Raw genomic sequence first — 20,249 nt, 5'->3', positions numbered from 1 at the left:
ATAATACTCTATAAGGCGTATAATTTGAATTCAAATTTGAATTTTTTGCCGCCTTAACAGCAGCTCCCTCTAGCGGTTAACGCTAGAAGCTTGGCTTTCCACCCCTGGTTTCACTGCTATTCAAACGGTCACACTAGTCACAGGATCTGGCAACTTTGTTTTAAAAACTACTATTTTCAAGTTTTTAAATGATTTCTATGGAATTTCAATGCCTTACACCGAAAGAAAAGGCCACCAAATTTTTCTTCACATGAGGAATGAGCTCAAAATGGAATATTAAAGTGAAACTAAAGAAAGGAATTTAGCCTTTGGAGGTTTATTTATTTAGTTTTAACTTAGCTGTATTTCCGGATTAGTGAATACTTATATGTTTTTGGAGTATCATTTATTTTCTTTTTTTAAAATTTCCAAATTTTAACTTTAAAGTTCTGTTATTTTAATTTACGCTCAAAAAATAAATTAAATTTGCTAGCTATGAAAATGATTTTATCGGCCATTTTTAAAATAGAGCAATACATCATTTGGAACTTTTTTTTTAAGCATAAACTCCTGCAACCTTTTGAAAAATATCTTTTTGAAAACTGATTTCCCGCCAAGCGTAGTGTGACCAGTTGCCCTTTGCCAGGCGATTTTAGTATTCTAGTCGGCAAGGTCATACCTTCGGTCCAAGCTGTTTATTTTCTAGCAGCTCGAAAAAACAAAATTGCAATTTCGTTCGATTTATTGAGGAAAATCGCCGGAAAAGCGGTGGAAAAACTCGCGCTACTGCCATGTCGGCCTTCACGGAGACGGCGCTGCTAAAGAAGCTGGCGGAGCTGAACAGCAGCCAGCAGAGCATCCAGACTTTATCCTTGTGGCTGATTCACCACCGCAAGCACAGTGCGTCGATTGTGAAGACCTGGCAGCGGGAATTGGAGAATGGTGGGTATTATATGGTATTCCCATCCTATATCTTATGATATATCATAATACATATATCCCCCCTTAGTTCCCGAGCCCAAGAAGCTGACCTTCATGTACCTGGCCAACGATGTGATCCAAAACAGCAAGAAGAAGGGTCCCGAGTACGGCAAGGAGTTTAACCACGTGCTGGGCAAGGTTTTCGCCCATATAGGCGAGAAATGCGGTTCGGACAAGCTCCTGGGCAGCCTGGGTCGCATCCTGAACATCTGGCTGGAGCGGGGAGTCTACGATTCCAAGGTTATTGCTGAATGGCGGTCGCGATTGCACAGGGAATCCTCTTCTAGTGGAGCAACTGCCTCCTCCAGCAGCAATGGAAAGCCCTCCAATGGCAGCAGTGAAAAGCAGGAGAAGCCCGAGAAGCATAAAGAAAAATCGGAGCGAAGGGAAAAGCGCAAGCACGAGGATCGCCACTCCAAATCGAAGCGTTCAAGGCATCAGGCTCAAAGCAGCGGCAGCAGTAGCTCCAATTATGCGCCTCAAGTGGAGGAGGCAGCTCCTGTGGAGCCGGAAAATGGCCACACGCCACCCTATTTGCCTTTGGGCGAGCCACCAGAGCCAGAGGAGCTCATTAAGGCCTTGACCAGCATTGAAAACTCCGCCTCGAGTGATGCAGTGGTGAGGGAGAGGATCGCCAAGCTGCCGCAGGAAATCTCCGAGATCAGCTGCATCAGCAAGCTGGAGGATAAGGACAAGGCCAAGGCTTTGGCGGTGCAGGTGGGTGAATTTTCATGTAATCCCTTAAGATTTGATCTAAATTCCTTCCCTCTCTTTCAGGTCAACGAAGCTGTGGATCTGCTGAACGATTACAACGCTCGACTGGCGGCGGAAATGGAGGAGCGCACCAAGTTGGCCACCATGCTGCGAGATTTTCAAGTGGAGCAGAAGGAGCTGCTCTCCCAGGCGGAGCTACGTCTCGATGTACGTTCTTCAAGCTCTTTTAAAAACTGCATGTCATATGGGGTTGTTAGATAAAGATTTTTATGGAGAAATTGGGTTGTTGTATACCAAAGAACTGTTAAAAATTAGTTTAACTACTGTATTTGTTATATTTGCTGTTGAAACCTTTCCAAATTCTTTTAATTTTTTTAGTCTTTAATTGTATGTTTATATTTTTATGCAGAAAAAGGCAAGCACCCTTTTATATCAAAGAACTGTTTAAAATTAGTTTACCCACTGTATATGCAATGATTTGCCTTTGAAACCTTGGCAAAATCTTTTAATTTCCCTAGTCTTTAATTGTATGTTTATATTTTCAATTAAAAACCCCTGAATATCTAATAGTAGTACCCCATTTAATATTTTAAAAACTGCATGTCATAAAGGCTTGTTAGATAAAGTTTCTTATAAAAAAAAGGGGTGTATGTACATCAAAGCACTGATTAAAATTAGTTTACCTACTGTATATGTAATGTTTTGCTGTTGAAACCTTGGCAAAATCTTTTAATTTTCCTGATTTATATTTTATTTGTTATATTTTCAATTAAAAACCCCTGAATATCTAATAGTAGTACCCCATTTAATTACCCGAGTACAAGCATCGTTGCCTAATCTGTGTCTCTCTTTGCAGGAACACAAGAAGAAGCTGGCCAAGATGTTGGGCCTGCAGAAGGAGATCCACGACCATCTCTCCAACCTGCCCGACTTGACCCAATTGCCCGATGTGACCGGCGGACTGGCGCCCCTGCCCTCCGCCGGCGATCTCTTCAACGCCCTGCATTGAAAACAGATACAGATACAGATCCTGAGATCCTTGAGAAGCCACTATAAGTCAAGCCTAGAGTTTATACATTTATTTGCAATTGTCCCCCGTTTACTCACTGATTGTAATCCAAACACACGTTTTAATTATAGCATCTATTTGCAAGCAACATTAAGATTTACTTAGTGCATCACGTAGTTCGCAGCTCCCTGCCACTTTTCGGTGAAGGATATAATGTCGGAAATCCCACTTCCCGGGGACATCTTCAAGGCCACCGAGAACTTGCTCCAGACATCGCGATTCACTTGGTTCGCGGACGCCTGAAAGGTCACCGGCTGACGACCGCGCACAGGAAAACCACTCAGCATGCAGGGCAAATCGCCGGAGGCCAAACTGGATTCGTACAGCCCACGATCATCGGTGGGAAGCTGCTGATCGACCTGCTGATCCATGCTTACAGCTAAGACCCACTCACGCACCTCCTCGTGGAGATTGGGATCATTCTTCAGATGGATATCCTCTGGCAAAGGCACGGAGCTGGGAAAATCGGTGCTAGCTAGATCGGAATGGTCCACCAACTGTCCGGAACCCTCTTCAATCGCTTCACAAACATCCAGATAGTGATTGAGCATCACAAAGGCCTCGGATTCGCGACCTGCCTGGCGGAGATCCATCCCAGCTTCATAGAAACCTTTATCGACTGGTAAAAGATCCGTGTGGCGTAGAAGAGCCAAGGATAAACGAAGGGCCACGGGTTGCAGAGCTTGAACTTCCTTACAAGCAGCTCGAATGGCATAGTAATGGGCTATCAGAAGGAACTGCTCCATGCTGGCGGAGAACTGGGATTGCTCAGGATTTCCTTTAAGAGATTGCAGCAAGCGGAACAGGAAATCCCTCAACTGACGCCACACCAAACCCGCCTCCGTTTGCTCCTCCCGCAAAGCCAAGCAATCCAAGGCGATCCTCGTGTAAATATTAAAGTGAGCCTCGATGGGAGGAGCACCATAGCTCAGGTAGAGATTCAAGGCAGTGATGCAGTTGCCCTCCCTTATAAGTTGAGCTGCATAGACTGCCACGTATTTCTGGAGCAGCGAGGGATTCAACTGCTTGGCCTTCTCCAAACAACGCTGCCATTGTCCTTGCTCCGCCAGAAGATCCAAGGCGGAAACTATGTCAATATCCGCCAGTTGTTCAATGTTACCCTCGTGCTTCAGACTCGCCTTCTGCTGCTGCTCCACGTAGGCCAGAAGCTGCAGATCCGCATCGATCTCCTTGGCCAAACGGCGCGCCTTGCTCCACTGCTCCGTTTTGATGAACACATCCACCGCCTGCTTGGGCAAATCGGCTGCTAAATAGAGCTGAGCAGCGGGTCCTATTTGCTTGATGGCGAGTAACCGCGGTCCCAGTGACTCCGCCAACTCTTCTGCATCCTTGCCCTCCAGGAATTGATTGCAAATCTCCGCCGCTCTTAGCAAAGCCCTCTCCAAAGTGGCTGCATCCTCGGCATTCGAGGAATCTATCTGCATGAGGCACTCGGCTGCCTTGCGGAATTGCTCCTTCTTGGCAAACTCAGCTGCCTTTTGGAGATAGCCCCTCGATACAGATGCCGCATCCTCGCCAGCCTGCGCCTGACCACGTTGCAGTTGCGCCTGCAGACGCCGCAAATCATTCAGAGCCGATGGATAGTGCTCCTCGGCAATCCGCAAAGCATCTTCATAGAGCGATTCCTGTTTGTAGTGCTCCACAATCAAATCAGCACGATGTGCCCGCAGGAGCAGCGCCTCGTAATCCTTGTAGTTCCTGGTTTCCAAGGCAGACGAAGCCTGGCCAATGAGCACCTCAGCCACGGCATCCTGCAGATGATTCTCCGCCACATTCAAGGCGGCCTGCCAATCGCCAGCATGCTGGTACATCAAAATAGCCTCTCTAGGTTTATTGGCCTTTAGGAACTCCGCCTCTGCCGCCTCGAACTTGCCCTCATCCTCCAGAGACATGGCTATCTTCAGGTGCACCTCATCCGTGGAACGCCCAGCGAAGCGGCAGAGTTCCATGGCGAACTCAAACTGACCGGAATCGCAGGCGAAACCCACTGCGGTGTCCAGAAGTTCCAGTTTGCTGAGCAATCGAACCGCACTCTCGGTGGGCATGGATTTGGCCCACATGTAGGCCACCTGCTGGCTGGCGCCCTCGGTGCCCTTCTGCTTGGCCACCCGATAGCCATCCTCCCAGCGATTCGAGGAGCAGTACATGTGCACGGCGGACTTCCAGTCCCCGGAGGCCACGAAATGCAGCTCCGCATTCTTGAGTTTCCCACGGGATTCTAACTGGCGAGCCAGGTGAAGATGGGTGCTGTCCAGCAGATCCTTGTGATGACGCTCCACCAGGCGAATCATCGAGTCGTAGAGCTCCCTTCGCTTGTACATGGCTATCGCGAGATCCGGTTCATTCACAGCCACCAGGACCTTCTCGGCATCCCTGTACTTTCCCTGATCCTCCAGCGTTCCAGCGAGTTGGATGAAGAGGTCCCTCAGTTGATCTTGCTTTAGATACTTTTCCCCAATCACATAGGCTCGCTCCCATTTGCCATGACGATTCAGTAGCTCTATGGCCTCTTTATAAAGATTAGCCCTCACCAACATGTCCTCTGCTCCATCCAAATCCCCTGCAAAGGCGAGATGTTTGGCCAGATCCGTGGCATATCTCTGGATGAGCTCGGGTTCGTCCAGGACCTTGGCTATCTGGACCGCCTTCCTCCATTGCTTGGCACCCACGGCTGCCTCCAGAGCTTTTTGGGTTGCTCCCGCTTCTATGTAGTGGTTGATAGAAGCATCCAGTTGCTTGCGAGCCACCAACCAATCGCCCCACTCTTCCTCTAAAGATGTAACCTCCTGCGGGGCCACCACTCGTCCCAGTTCCAAGGCCCTGGCATATGCTCCTCCCTTTCTATAAAGAGATAATGCCGCCTCTGGTCGGGATAAACGATGGGCTATGTCCCCAGCTAATTCATAGAGCTCCGAGCGCACCAATCCCTCGGTGACCTGCAGCATCACCTGCTCATCTTGGAGAATGTGGGGAGTTTTCAAGGCCAATCGAGCAGCCCTTGCTGGTTTGTTAGCTTTCAAAAACAAGGACATGGCCTGCTGGAGATCACCCTGCTCCTCTAGAACCTGACCGGCCTTCTCCTGCTGCTCGCTGTTGAGCAAGTAGTCCATGTGCTGTTGCTTCAACTCCGAGATTCGATTGTAGCCCCTTCTCTCCGCCAGGGAAACTGCCTCATCCCACATCCCCAGTTGTTGGTACATCTTCAGGGCTGCTTCTATATCCCCTTGCTCCAGATAGATTCTCTCTGCCGTGCGCAAATCCGATCCTAGCAGAGCCATCTTGGCACGCACCTCGGGACAGAGAATTCCCGGAGAACCCGAGGTCGCCTCGAACTCATCCGCCTGCTGGATCATCCCTTCCAGATAGTAAGCCTTGGATACGTTACCCAGAGCAGCATAGCATCGCTGGGCCACCCGGAGATTGCCATCCTCCAGGGAGATTAGGGCCAGGTTGTGCCACATTGCCTTGGCCGCCGGTTTGTCGCCCAGGGATTCCAGAAAGTGGACTGCTCTTCCGAAGTCGCTGTCATTCACCGCAGTTCCAAACTCCACCAGGCCCTCATCCAACTGGTAGTTGTGTTCGCTCGGTCCATCCTGCGATCGAACCACTGTGCGACCCTATAGATAGTAACCAGATTTAAAGTTAAAACTGCTTAATTAATGAAGGGATGTTTTGGACCTAAGTTTTAAAAAAATTATAATATATGGAAATTACCACACTTAAAAACTTAAAACTTTAGAAAACATTTCTTTTGAAAATTTCTACATCCATCCTGAAATTGAACCACTGTGCGACCCTATAGAAATTAACCAGGGTATATGAAAATGGATTAGTATTTTAGGGTTTTGGATTGTAATGATTCGGGGTTCCTATAGCAGAGTTTGGACATTATAATGATAAAAAGATTTCAAGATTTAAAGGTAAAATTGCTTAATTGATTAAGGGAAGATATTGACCTAAGGATTTTAGAAACGAAACGAAGTTTACACGATAAAAGCCTAAAATATATGGAAATTACCACACTCAAAAGCCATACTCTGAATTTTAAATGATTTTTTTTTAAATGATTAACCATGGTATATGTAAGAGGATTAGGATTTTAGGGTTTTGGATTGTAACGATTTAAGGTTCCTAAGCTGAGTTTATATATTATAGCGATTTCTAGTAAAATTGATAAGGGCTAAAGAAATTCTTCTGAAAATGTATACATTTTTAAATTTACCATTTGGAAAAAAAGGGTCTTAATAGACATTCTCCTTAAAAACTACTTTTACATCTAAGCATTAAGTTGCTATAATATGCAAAAGAAAAGAGTACTTTCTTTTTCGAAAACTAAATTCTTACATTTTCTATCTTGTTAATAACTTACATTTTCCCTGAGCACCTCGATGGCTTCCCCACGAACACTCTGCATGGTCACATGCTCCGGCAAATCGATGTTGTACCAAATGGCCAAATTGGCGTTGCTCTGGGCCACCACCACATCGCTCTGTGGAACCCACTGGACAAAGGATATGTTGCTGAGCAGGGTTTGCTTCTTCCCCGTATAGTTATCCACCAGGATCAGCCGGAGTTTCTTGTCCCGAAACAGCAGCTTATGGGCAGTCTCACTCAATTCCAGCCAATCGATCTTGGTCTCATGATTGATCTGACCACTGGTCATCCGGCTAACCAGATCCACCACACAAATGGTTTTGGCATCCAGTAGAAAGGCAAGCTTCTTATTTTCCCTGGCATTCCCACGCTCATTTAAACGCACTGAGATCACATGGGGATTCACAAATTCCGTGCGAACAGATCCCAAAATAGAATTTTCACCATATTCCACGAGACTCAGTTCACCCACATTGAAGACCAGGCAAACTGTGGGGTTCTCAAAGTAGAAACGTTCATGGTGACCCGAGGCTGTCCAGGGAACTTCGCTGCTTAGGTTTCGGGTTAAATCACAAAGGATCAGGGACTCCTCGGTGCGGGCCACCAGATAGTTATCCCTGCCCATAATCCTCACATCATCGATCTCCAGACCCAACTGCGATTCAATCGTCAGCTGTTGCGAGGGTTCCGTCAAGGATCTCACCAGAAGTTGACTGGGTGCCACGAAAATCAGCTCGAATTTATCCTGCCAAACGGTGCGTCGAAGGACGGACTCGAAGAGGAGCACTGCTCCACTCACCGATCCCAGGGCAAGTCGGGCTCCATCTCTTCGCCAGAGGAGGCTGCTCAAAGTGTACAGACAGGCCACCTCCTTGCTGGCACTCTCGCTCCAAGCTCCCTGCCGCGGACTCCACGCGAAGATCCGTATCCTGTCGAAGCTGCCAAAGGCCACCGCCTGTCCATTGGGACTACAGGCGGCTACAGTGAACTCCCGTTCGCCTTCGGTACGGGAGTGATCAAAGGTGCGCAGCTGGCGACCCTGTAATGAAATAGTTTTTGAAAGGTTTTAGAAGGAAAAAAAATATTATGAAATAAAAAAAATATAATTTATGTTTATCATTTTTACTTAAATAATTTTATATATAAAACCAGCAATTTAGAAAATAGCTGCAAATTTTTAATATAATATTTCAATATTTAAAAAACACTAAAACCGCTCTGATAAGAGAATACCATTTTTTTTTTATTATTATTCGGAGTTTTTTAGATAAGGGTCGGATGTACAGTTTGCTTAGGATTTTATATTTAACTCTAAAGGCGAATGGTGATTTGGCTGTTTCAAGAACATTTATCAAAATGTGCCAATTATCGCAATGCCAAGTTTTGGCCTTCCACTAATATTTGTTTTTTTATTAAAAAACATGCACACAAAACGTGGCACTTGTAGTTCCCATCTGGGCATATAAATAGGGGTAAGTTTTGCATAGAGCTTACAGTATTCATCTGAGTTCCAAATATAAAAAGTCGTCTAATAAGTTGTGCATACCACCGGTTGTTTAACATGGAATTAAGCTTGGTTAGACTACTGGTCTATATGCTCATAGTAATATATTCTACAAAGGGCGATGAGGATGAGAGCCTATTGTCCTACGCGGATAAAATGAAGTCCTACATGAACATGAGTGCAGAACCTTGTGAAGACTTTTATGAGTACGCCTGCGGAAATTATAAAGGGAAGCCCCAAAGGAACAGATGGATAGGCTGGGAATATAAAGGGATGGAGGGCGAGACGGAACATTTATGGAGTTTGATGGATCTGGCGGAGTCCCTCAATGTGTCCAACGAACTTAGGGTGGCCCAAAGATTCTACAATGCCTGTCAGCGAGCTGATCTCAGTCTCTTTCCCGGAGATCCACATTACCTTCAACTCATTCGCTCGATCGGAGGCTTCCCGGCCGTCGATGGTGCCTCTTGGAATGCCTCAAACTTCAGCTGGTTCAACATGAGCGCCCAAATTATCGATTACGGGGTACAGGGTCTGATCGGTGAAAGAATCTTCTGGAAACATCCTTTTCCGCGTTACATGGACTTTCTAGAGAGATTTCTGGGTTTTAACCACAAAGTTCACAAGCGCAATCTACGAATAAGAACATATGCTGGATATTCTCCCTATGTTGGCTTTACGGAAAATGAACCGGTCATGCGCAGATACTTAAGAGCATTTGAGATGCCATTGGATAAAAGAAAGCAGGTGGTCAACGGTATATTTGCATTCTGGCGTGAGGCGCTAAGGGTGGCAAGTAGATTCCCGGAGGATGGAAACTGCGAATTCTTCGAACATAACTACTTGAAGATCGTCTGGAACCAGAACGAAACCAAGGAGCACGAATTGTGTAATTCCTACTTTGCGGCGATAGACAAAGTGTGTGCTCGACATCCGGAGGCTGTGGCCAATTATCTGGCCATGAAGCTCCTTACCGCCTTCGATCCTGAATTTAAAAAGCAAGAACCATATTGCGATAAAACGCTGTGGACCTCAATGGAGTTCCTTCTCAACAAACTCTTTTCGGTGGTGAGATGAAGATAAAACTTAGAAATTAATTAGTAAATGCTTTTTTAAAATGTCACATTAACATACACTAGTCGGCATAATTATTTTGACAGATTTTAAAGTTAAATCTACTCATATTTTGAACTTATAACTTTTGGCTTCTATAGAAAAAGCACTTGAACTCCGTTTAAATGACACAAAAATGATCTTAACCCATTGAGCACCCTTTAAAAAATAATTTTCAACATCTATTTTCTTACAAATAGCTAAAAATTACAAGTTTAGCCGTTTTTTCCTCCTATTCATACAAAATTTGACTGAGATCTTTCCATTTAAAATTATGAAATTACTATTAATTTTGCTTTGGGAAAGACTTTGCATCAAAATTTTTTATTTAAGCCCCAGGAAAAAATTTTAAAACTTGACTTTCACAAAATTTTCGAACTTTTCAAAAGGTGCTTTAGGCTTAGTACTCAACCCAACAAAAAGTCGTCCAAAACAAAAAACTTCATATGAAAAACAAGAAAGGAAGCTAGCTTCGGCCAGCCGAAGCTTATATACCCTTGCAGATCATTCCTATTAATTAACAAATCGCAAAAATGTTCAATTTTCTTATATTTCTCATTAATTTTCCGATCGTTCCTATGGCAGCTATATGATATAGTCGTCCGATTTTGATCAAATTAAAATTGAAATTCGGAAATATTTAAAAAGAGTCATAAATAGAGTAGAAGATAATACAATAAAAACCAAAGAAGCTAGAATTTATTTCCTATTACTTTTCCATTAATTTACCGATCGTTCCTATGGCAGCTATATGATATAGTAGTCCGATTTTTTAAATATTTAATTCGAAATTCAGAAATATTTAAAAAATAACATCCCCAAAAGTAGAAGGTAATATTTCAAAAAACACCGAAGCTAGAATTTTTTTAACGTTTTCTTTTCCGATCCTTCCTATGGGAGCTATAAGATATAGTTGTCCGATCCGGTTGGTTCCGACATATATACTACCTGCAATAGAAAGAAGACTTTTGGGAAAGTTTCATCCCGATAGCTGAAAAACTGAGAGACTAGTTTGCGTAGAAACAGACAGACGGACAGACGGACGGACAGACGGACAGACGGACATGGCTAGATCGACTCGTCTAGTGATGCTGATCAAGAATATATATACTTTATGGGGTCGGAAACGTCTCCTTCACTGCGTTGCAAACTTCTGACTGAAATCATAATACCCTCTGCAAGGGTATAACAACGTCAAAAAATTTTGTTTCATATGAAGTTTTTGTTTTGGACGACTTTTTGTTTTTTTTGTACTTTTGTACTAGCCCTAAGGGGTTAAGAACATTTTTGTAACATTTAAACGAAATAGAAGTCAAAATAATTATGCCTACTAGTGTACGTATTATTGATACAAGATCACATAATAATGTCAAATAATATTGATTTTTTTTTCTGTGCAGGACCATTTTACTGAGCGAGCATTGCTGGAAGTGCCGGACATTGTAAAGGCAGTAAGGAATACCCTGAGAAGTTCGCTGGAGGAAGCCGATTGGTTGAGCTCGGAAGAACCAAAGGATCAACTGCTTAAGGACTCTCCGCTCGACTTAAGCGGTGCCAATTTGCTCACCAATAATCAGATTCCGGAGATTGGGAGCTTAGACTTGGTCGATGATAAAAACGATACCACCAATATAAATCTTCAGCGCTTCATTGTTGAGATGAATAGATACAACATACGCCACTCTAAGGAGCTCTTTAATTCCTCCGATTTACCAGAAAATATGATATCGGATATCTACCGTGCGGCCAACCTTTTGCAAACACCCATTTACCACTCTTCTTGGCCGTTGTCCCTAAAATTCGGCGCCTTGGGAAGTGTACCAGTGCTGCCATCACTCAGCTTGAAAAACAGGACAGATAAGCCACAAAAAACAGGGAAAAAAAGGACAAAAAATTTAAGAAAAGGACAAAAAAAAAAGGACAAAAGTAAATGTGCCTACATTTTTCTGTTTTTACCAATGGGTTATATATTTACTTAATATAAATGAATTTTAAATAAAATTTAATTATGTAATGATCTACTGCGCCCGACTCACAACCTTCTTTGTTTGATCATTTTACCATGGTAAATTTTTGTGCGTATACGTAATAATCTAAAATTATTATAATAATTAATTCATTTCAAGTAACTATATTCGTAATACAAAAAAATTAAATATCTGCGTCAAACCCGAAAAAGAGTCGTTCAAATCTGAATTTTTTTTCTAACAAAAAAGCAGAGAGTAAAAATTAAGAAATTTTAAAAGTGCTTTCCTCTTTTTTTTGCTACAGAAAAAATCGTACTATAAAGAAAATCCATCGACTGCTTTACGTCTCTTTAATAATTTGTAAAAAGAATTATTTTTTAAGTGCCGAACTGTAAGAATGATGGTTAAAAAGGCATTTTAGCAAATAAAAACAGGTTTATACACTTTCGACTAGCAAAAATAACATTCAAAACCTTATCTTTGAAAAAAGGACAGATTTCCGGATGGGGGATGTTTGAATTTTTTTCCGGATAAAGTCGTTAAAAAAAGGACAGATCTGTCCGGAAAGAGGACAAAATGGCAGCACTGAAGTGTACTGGCGGGCTATTTCCCGAAGGACTTCTTAAAACGTAAAGAGGGATATGGGGAACGCCGTCAGTGCTTTGCGGAATACTACAATAGTTGGTTCAGTTTGGATGACAATGAATATGAGAAAGAATACTTTGGCTTTGATACATTGCGACTGTCATTCTCTGCATATCAAAAACACATAAAGCAAATTATGGAGGATCCGAAGCAGGAGAAGATCAACGAAACGATGCCAGGACTCGACCTTTCCCCGAATCAGCTCTTCTTTCTTGGAGCCACTCAGTTGTGGTGCTCCGAGGGAGAAGAATATGATAAGTCTCAAGTTTTTTTCTCCTTAACGAGCAACGAAGACTTCTACCAGTCATTTAACTGTCCTGTAGGATCCGGTATGCGACCAACAGCCGACATTTGTCATTTGTGGTAGTTAAGAGAATATTCACTTCACAAACGAAAAAATGTTTCTTACTACTAAAAAGATATTAAAAATACGCATTACTTAGCAGGGTTCTTTTTCGCATGGACTGATAACATGGGTGCAGTATTAAATAATCGATTAGTGATCCTGATTAGGAATGTATATATTTTATAGGGTCGGAAACGCATTTAAAATCTTAAAATTCTTTTTTGATAAATAATAAAAAATACAATAGATATCAAAGCGAATAATATTTGAATTAAATATGAAATTTTGGGATTTAGTACGATATTTTTCACTATAGAGATTTCAACTTACCATGCTGTCGTAAAAGACAATCCTCTGATCACAGCCACCCACGCAAAATCCACCCTGTGGCCAGGCCAATGCGAATGGAGGCACCGAGTGCTGCACCACCCTGCCCAGTGGTTCTGTGGCCTCATCCGTCATGAAATATCTTATAATGGTTCCATCATTGTGGCCACTCAGGAAGCCAGTTCCCTTGGTATTGGAGGCCAAGGAAATGCAGATGCTATCCCCTCCATAGAGACTTTGCGACTTATTGCTTTTGCTATGCAGAGCACGTACTTTGCCATCCTCCAGTCCTAAAAATAATAATATTTAATTATTTATTCTTTATTAAAATTATTAAAAAAGGCTTACCTGCAATTATAGAACCCGAAGTGAGCCAAATCAGGGCAGTCACCGCACTGGCCTGTGGAAACTTGTTACAAATCACCTTCTTATCGTTCCAAGATTCCCCTAGTTTATAAACATAAACGATGCTATCGCTCTGACCCACTGCTAGTTTGGTGGAATCCGGACTGAATGCCAATCCCCGTATGACATACGAGTTCTTTCCATTCGAGGGATTTGCAGGCTTGGTGCTGAACTTATCACGTCTTTCGCCAGCATCATCATAAAGTAGAATATGACGATCTGCGGTGGCAATGGCCAGTTTTTGCTGGTTGGGAGACCAGGCTAACCCGGCTATCCTTTGAATTTGCTCCTGGGAAAAATATTATATTATTTTAAAATAAATAAATATTTTAAAAAATAATGTGAGACCAGAAATACTATTTAAAATATTCTTAAAACTACTTTTGGAAATAAATTCAATCAAATAATAATAATAATTACATTTATAATAATTTTATTTAATTTAAGTTCCATTTAAATCAAACCCTTCACACCTTTTAATGTTTTTTACGTGCAATAATGAAATTGCACTTATGAAAATGACAGAACCTTTGTAACTTAAATTTGTATTGTACATTTAAAGATTACCATATTTAATTTCCACTTTTACCATTCACAAATAAATTACCTGACCCTCCAGCAATGTTCGAAGATATTTCAACTGCATTTTTCCTAAGATTTCCTTTGACTTTCCCGTATTTCTCTTGATTTAATTTTCCGATTATAAATGTTCTGTTAATTTTTCTGACGTACTTTTAGCCGTTGTTGTGGTCCGTGTCAGTTGTTGTGGCAACCGGGAGCTCGGCAACCGCCCCCTGCCAACCACCCAACCGCCCACTGCCACCCACCCCTTTTGTGGTGTCTCTGTGTTGTTGTGTTGTCTATTTTCTTGGCGCTTCCGCTTTGCGCTGCCATTCTAAATAAATGGTCTTTGTTTTGAGATGCAGCAGGTGCCGGGCCTGCCACAGGATGGGGCCCAGGATGTGGATCTGTCGGTGGATGGGTGGTTGCTTTGGGGGTGGGTGGGCGTCCCACCACCCACAACCACAAAGCTGTTGCTTGCTCTGCAGACAGCGCAGCCCGCTGTGAGTTGTCCTAGTCCTTTCAGCAGAGAGAGAGAGAGCGAGAGAAGAGAGTCCTGCGCATGTCCTGCGAAGATAGAAAGAGTGTCTCAGGTGAGAGGTCAACTCATACAGGTGTGCTGAGGCGAGAGCGCATGACCTTGGGGGTGGGTTTTAGGGGAGGTCTCCTTAACATTGGTCTAAAACAGCCCTCTATCGGGGATTTTCCAGTCGCTGTTAGGTTTTCACATTGTATACAATTTGTATAGCAAGAGTGTCTTGATATAAAACCAAAGAACACACCCCCGAATTTATAGTTCTAACGTATAACTTATTTTATGGCAAAAATGATTTATATAAGATGCAAAGTCACCCTCGAGTTCATATTATTGTTTTTTGTGTCCCTTGATACTGTTTAAGATTTACTGCTTTAATATAAGATGGCTAGACAAATTTTAGATATGGTTTCAGATTTTATAAAGGTTATTCTAATGAATGTATACTTGAACTCCTCTACTTTTAGGTTTCTCAATTTGTCAAACTAATTATTTCATACTTATTTTCCAACTATTTAAAACTGGAATTGATTTTAAAGCTAAATTGGTTTCAAATTTGATTCTCTTAAAAATACTAAATATTTACCATTGATATATAAAATTTATTTTGTTTATTGCTTTTTTATATTTATAATTTTAGTTTATTGCTTCTTAAGGCTGCTTTGGTCTGCTCTCACATCCTTTCAAGCAGTTTGCTTTCCACGCACTTTTAGTTTACTTCTTGTTAATACTGCTTGATTTCACTGCTTCGTATCCTTGATTCCATATTCTTTAAAAGTAAAATGCTTGCATTTCTTACATGCACTGCTTTCCACCCCCTTTTTAAGGACGATTTTCGGAGTGCCTACTAAACTTTCACCACCATTTCCCCAGCAGGATGCTCAGCAAAGCTGTTTCTCTCTCTTTTCTCTCCTTATTTTCAAACTCTCTCTTCGGTTTCTCTCGGCTCTGCTCTCGTCCTTTCGGGAGGCTCGTGAATCTCTCGTTTTCGGGGGACCAGCATCGTGTTCGCCTTGGCCAAGTCAAAAGGACTTACGGAGGCAGCTGGATAAGGCGGCTGCTGATTATTTTATTCAATGGCGGAGGCCAAGTCGTAGCGCCAACGTGGCTAATGTATGGCTATGGCCCAACGCATTGTGGCAGGTCAAAGCGGGCAATTCAGTCTGGGTTTTCGGTTCTGGTTGGTCCTTCGTCCTTTTTGGCCTTTTCCCGAGCTGAGCTGAACTGAGCTGAGCCACTTTCCTTTTATACCAGTGCCTGGTTGGCATCCCTTTAATGAGTTTCATTAATTAAAGCTACTTTGTTGGCACTGCTTGTTCTTTCCGCCCTGTGATCTATGTGTGGGTGGGGGTTGTACATACATATATGTGTGCATGAGTAAACATGCAACATGAATTTTGTCCTTGACTTTTAATGGGTTTATGACAAAAGCGCTGCCACCGCCCCTCACAAAAGGAAAAAAAAACAGATAGAAAAACCCCCCTGGAAACGTTGCTAATGTGCAGGGCGTTCTCAGCTGTGTTCCTATATAGGGAAGATATATATATATATACTTTTGTGCGTGAGTGTGGGTAAAAGAGTTGTTAAAGCGGACGTCTGCCGGAAGCTCTTGTGGGTGCCATTTTGGTTCATGTTCCATGCGACGCACGCCATTTTTATCTCGCTTCCTTCTTCGTTTGCCCTGCCTTAAACCATTCGCATTTCGCCAGACTTTTGTCTCTAAAACTTGGCTGCTTCCCTTTGGATTTTCTCCCCTTTTCCGCTGTCATTGTTTCCACGTTTTCCCTTTGATATTGGTCTATTGGTCCTGTGGCCAAGGCCGCTGGCATTTTGGCTGGCGCTGCATTTTTTAGCCATTTTAGCCATCTTGGCCATCTTGCCCGTCTTAGCCACATCCGTTTGACGGCGGCGTCTTTCGCTTTCGGGCCCAGCTTAATTTGTCGTCTTACAATTTTTATCTCCTCGAGCAGGCGAAATGCGCTCAAGATGCTATCAATTAGGTGGATGCCACTCGGCAGGAAGCTCCTGGGTTTCTTTTAAACCCTTTTGAGACCAATGTGTCTTAAATTGAAAATTAGATAGAAATAAATGTGGCTTTAGGTTGTATACACAAAAAAAATATTAAAACATTAAATTAAAAATAGGAATATTTTACTATTTATTAAAATATTTTACTGCTTCTCACATGATAAACAAAATTTTAAAAAATGGCACACTTTTATTTAAAATTAATTTGTTATGTTTACTAGATAGTTATACCCGTTACTCGTAGAGTAAAAGGGTATATTGTATTCGTGCAAAAGTATGTAACAGGGAGAAGGAAGCGTTTCCGACCCCATAAAGTATATATATTCTTGATCAGGGTCACTAGCCGAGTCGATCTAGCCATGTCCGTCTGTCCGTCTGTCTGTCTGTCTGTCTGTCTGTCTGTCCGTCTGTCCGTCTGTATGAACGCTGAGATCTCAGAAACTACAAAAGCTAGAAGGTTGAGATTTCCCACACATATTCTTTGGCTTCCTACGCAGCGCAAGTTTATTTTAGCCGAGCGCCACGCCCCCTCTAACGCCCACAATCGCCCACTAACGATTTTAAAATGGGTCCTGCGCCCACATCTTTAAAGATTTCCGAGAAATATAAATGCAATTTTGTTGTGTATATTTATACCTATCGAAATGTAGAAGACATTTTTCAAATCGGACCATTCTTTAAAAAGTTATACGCAATCAAAAATTATATATCCTCCCTTTAGCTGAGTTACGATTATTAGTCGGGACACCAACCCGACACAGCGTTCGCACTCCCTTTAGCTGAGTGACGGGTATTAGATAGTCGGGACAACAACCCGACTATAGCGTTCTCTCTTGTTTAAAAATAAATTTTAGAAAATAGTAAATTAATTTATTTTACCCTCCTGTATATAAGTTAAACTAATTAATTAGTGTTGATATCTTACATACATCTGATTTTATATTATCCAAGTTCAATAAGAATTTGTTTAAAATTAAAATTAAATACTTTAAAATCACTAACAGTTTGAAAATCCTATTCAATAAAATACCTGTTCATTTCTTTTTCATATTTCTCAGGCTTTCTCCAATAGTTGTGATTAAAATTCCCATCCTCATCTCACCTTTAAAGAGTCCAACCCAAATCTTGTTGCAATTTAATTTGGTTTTAAGCACTCCTGACCGAAAATGGGTTAAGCCAACTTTGGCAGCCGCAAGAGCTGCGCTAATTCAGCTTTAAGGCAACAATCTGGTTAAAACTCTCATAGCCGCAACTCAAATCTGGGCATTAGTGGCTCGCGTACTTTTTCGCAGCGCCAGGCGAAAGCGAAAACGGAAACTTTTCCTCAACTTTGGGTTATATACCCCCAAACCAAACCCAAGCTCACATACAATAGCCCAGTCTCCTAGGGATTTCCCAGACCGTGCGTAGAAAGAAAAGTGCAACTGCAACAAACTCGAAAAGTGCGGCAGGAAGTGCGCGAAATAACAGTAGAACAGCTGAACAGCAGAACAGCGTCAGCCGAGTGAAACTTCGAGTGGCGAAAAGGGGCAAGTGCTATGCATAATGAATAACATTTTCAAATTAGTTTCCGGTCAGCGGAGATTTTTACGCAGTTTGTCAAGCGCATGAAGCTGAGTCCGCGGGGTGCTTTCACCGAAAACAAAAGAAAGCCACTGTTTAAACAAAGAAAACGCCGGAAAAAGCGCAGTTCGAGGAGAGTTTAATGATGAATTTATGCCACGAAACAGCTGCCAGTTTTGCTAAGGTAAAGGCTTAAATTATGGAACTTAATTTCATGAATTTTAAAGTGTTTAAATTTAAATTTAAGGAAGTACTTAAATAAACTGTAAATTTTTTGTATTGTATATTATTTTATTTTTGAGTATTTTTTATTTAATGGGTTTTAAATGGTTTTTATAAAAATAATTTAAAATACTTATTTACATTTTTAAATAATTAGTATACTATAAGAAAAGTGAATAATTTTTTTTAATTTATGCTCACTTATTTTATTGTTTGGTATTTAAATTATTTAATATTTTAAATTTAATTTCCTAATCATTAGTTCTTTAGGGTTAGAGAATAATATAAAATAATTAAATTAATTAATAGGATTTTTTCTAGTTTTTATAGTTAAAAATTTTCTGTATCTTGTGATATTTTAACTATTATTTTAACTAAATTACCATATACCTAAACTTAGCCCCTTTTCAAATGGCAATGTCCATTAATAATGCCAAAACACATGGCTGAATTAGATAACAATCCTTCTGAGTAAAACTGAAAGACCAATCTATTTCCATCAAATGCCATTTAAACTTAGGAGGCCTTCGCCCTGGCTCTGAAATTATAGTCCCCTCTGTCAGGATATAATTATATGCTGCTAACGTGCAATCAAAGCGATTGCCATAACAATAATAGCAGCGACAGGAGGAGGTGAATGGAGAATGGTGAATGAGGAGCAGGAGCCTAGGTCAATCATTTAACAAGCCCCCATGGAGAGCGAGGAAATGGGAATTTTAGGTGGCTCCTCGGTGTAAGCAAGCAGAACGTAAAAATACAAAAAGCAGAGGCATAATAATGTACATAAATGTCTACATCTGGCCATTATAATATAGGGGGGATAGCAACGGGCCTCTGAACTGGAAACATTCTGCCGTTTTTGCCGTTTTGCTGGCATAATGAAATCAAAATATGCCTCCCAATCCTCCTTTTTGGCCTTGGATGTACACCCAAAGTATATAGAGAATGTGTATGGCAACAATTTGCGTTAAAAATTGGCACAACAATTGCAAAATAATCACCTTGGAGAGCTGGGGACTTGGACTTCACTAGTTTGCCCAGTTCCACTTGGCTAGATTCTGTAACTTGGATTCCCCACTGACCACAGGAACAGCCAGTTAAAAGTATTAAAACTGGGGGCCACTGCATCTATTCAATCGAAAAATTGAAGCACTCGTTGTGATAGCTCACGGGCACCACAAGCACTTTTAGCCAAATGAAATGTGGCACAATGAACTTTGCCGGCCAAGTCCTTTGGCCTTTTGGCTCCCGGCTCAAGTCATAATTTTGCGAGATGCGGAAGATAGATGAGATGAGGCTGGCCAACAAAAGCAAAAGCCAAAGCGCTTGTACTCGTATTTTCCCTTATCTCGGGGATGAGCTGAAAATTTTCACGACTCGAAAGTCCAAAGTTTTTTGGGAAAGAGGCGAAAACTTTTGCCAATTAGGTGATTAGGAATTGTGCCCTTGGGGGAATATCCTGGCAATTAAAGCTGAAATTAAAACACTCGAAATCGTTTAGCCCACTGACATTTGTAGTCCATTCGATTGGCCCAATAACATTTCTCGATATTCATGACCGCATATTGTGGTCGGTATGTCTTGTTGGGCCAAACAATCGGCCCAGAAGAAACATAAAACCGAACCGAATGTCTGGATACAAACGGAATCCCGTTTAGATTGCTACTGGCAAGCACACCCTTTTTTTGGGAGAAGGGAATGGAATGCACAGGCAGAAATATTTGATTTATATTTCTTTTAGGGATAACTAATAAAGGAATTTATGTTGTGGCAATCTACATTGGTTTGTAGTAATATTTTACAAGTTTGAGGGTTTTTATGGTATTAGTTTCTAAATATTTTGGGGGACTTTGGTGAGGAATATTGTAAAATCCTTTCTTTCTGTTTACCTATGA

The 20,249-nt window shown here is 41.8% G+C and overlaps 2 protein-coding genes across 2 annotated transcripts; one reads left to right on the top strand and one right to left on the bottom strand.

Moving 5' to 3' along the window:
• The first annotated feature begins 642 nt into the window (after window positions 1-642).
• Window positions 643-2,831, top strand: LOC108070272 (regulation of nuclear pre-mRNA domain-containing protein 1B). Its single transcript, XM_017160689.3, has 4 exons — window positions 643-921; window positions 989-1,677; window positions 1,738-1,881; window positions 2,531-2,831. Exons 1-4 carry the CDS (start codon window positions 771-773, stop codon window positions 2,681-2,683), a joined length of 1,137 nt encoding a protein of 378 aa, XP_017016178.2. The 5' UTR covers window positions 643-770; the 3' UTR covers window positions 2,684-2,831.
• Window positions 2,832-2,844: 13 nt separating this feature from the next.
• Oseg2 (intraflagellar transport protein Oseg2) lies at window positions 2,845-14,349 on the bottom strand. Its single transcript, XM_017160688.3, has 5 exons — window positions 14,053-14,349; window positions 13,389-13,734; window positions 13,044-13,330; window positions 7,134-8,177; window positions 2,845-6,381 (listed from the first exon to the last, which is right to left on the bottom strand). The coding sequence occupies exons 1-5, from the start codon at window positions 14,089-14,091 to the stop codon at window positions 2,845-2,847; spliced, it is 5,253 nt and encodes a 1,750-aa protein (XP_017016177.2). The 5' UTR covers window positions 14,092-14,349.
• Window positions 14,350-20,249: the final 5,900 nt, after the last annotated feature.

This window comes from Drosophila takahashii, chromosome 3L, assembly GCF_030179915.1.
Source record: "Drosophila takahashii strain IR98-3 E-12201 chromosome 3L, DtakHiC1v2, whole genome shotgun sequence".
Lineage (NCBI taxonomy): Eukaryota > Metazoa > Arthropoda > Insecta > Diptera > Drosophilidae > Drosophila > Drosophila takahashii.
This window is presented reverse-complemented; position numbering and strand designations above follow the sequence as displayed.

Coding starts and splice junctions, on each gene's coding strand:
- LOC108070272 (XM_017160689.3), top strand. CDS start 771: ATGTCGGCCTTCACGGAGACGGCGCTGCTAAAGAAGCTGGCGGAGCTG. Junction 922..988: donor GCAGCGGGAATTGGAGAATG/GTGGGTATTATA, acceptor ATCCCCCCTTAG/TTCCCGAGCCCAAGAAGCTG. Junction 1,678..1,737: donor CCAAGGCTTTGGCGGTGCAG/GTGGGTGAATTT, acceptor CCTCTCTTTCAG/GTCAACGAAGCTGTGGATCT.
- Oseg2 (XM_017160688.3), bottom strand. CDS start 14,091: ATGCAGTTGAAATATCTTCGAACATTGCTGGAGGGTCAG. Junction 13,331..13,388: donor TTCGGGTTCTATAATTGCAG/GTAAGCCTTTTT, acceptor TATTATTTTTAG/GACTGGAGGATGGCAAAGTA. Junction 6,382..7,133: donor TCGAGGTGCTCAGGGAAAAT/GTAAGTTATTAA, acceptor TACTATCTATAG/GGTCGCACAGTGGTTCGATC.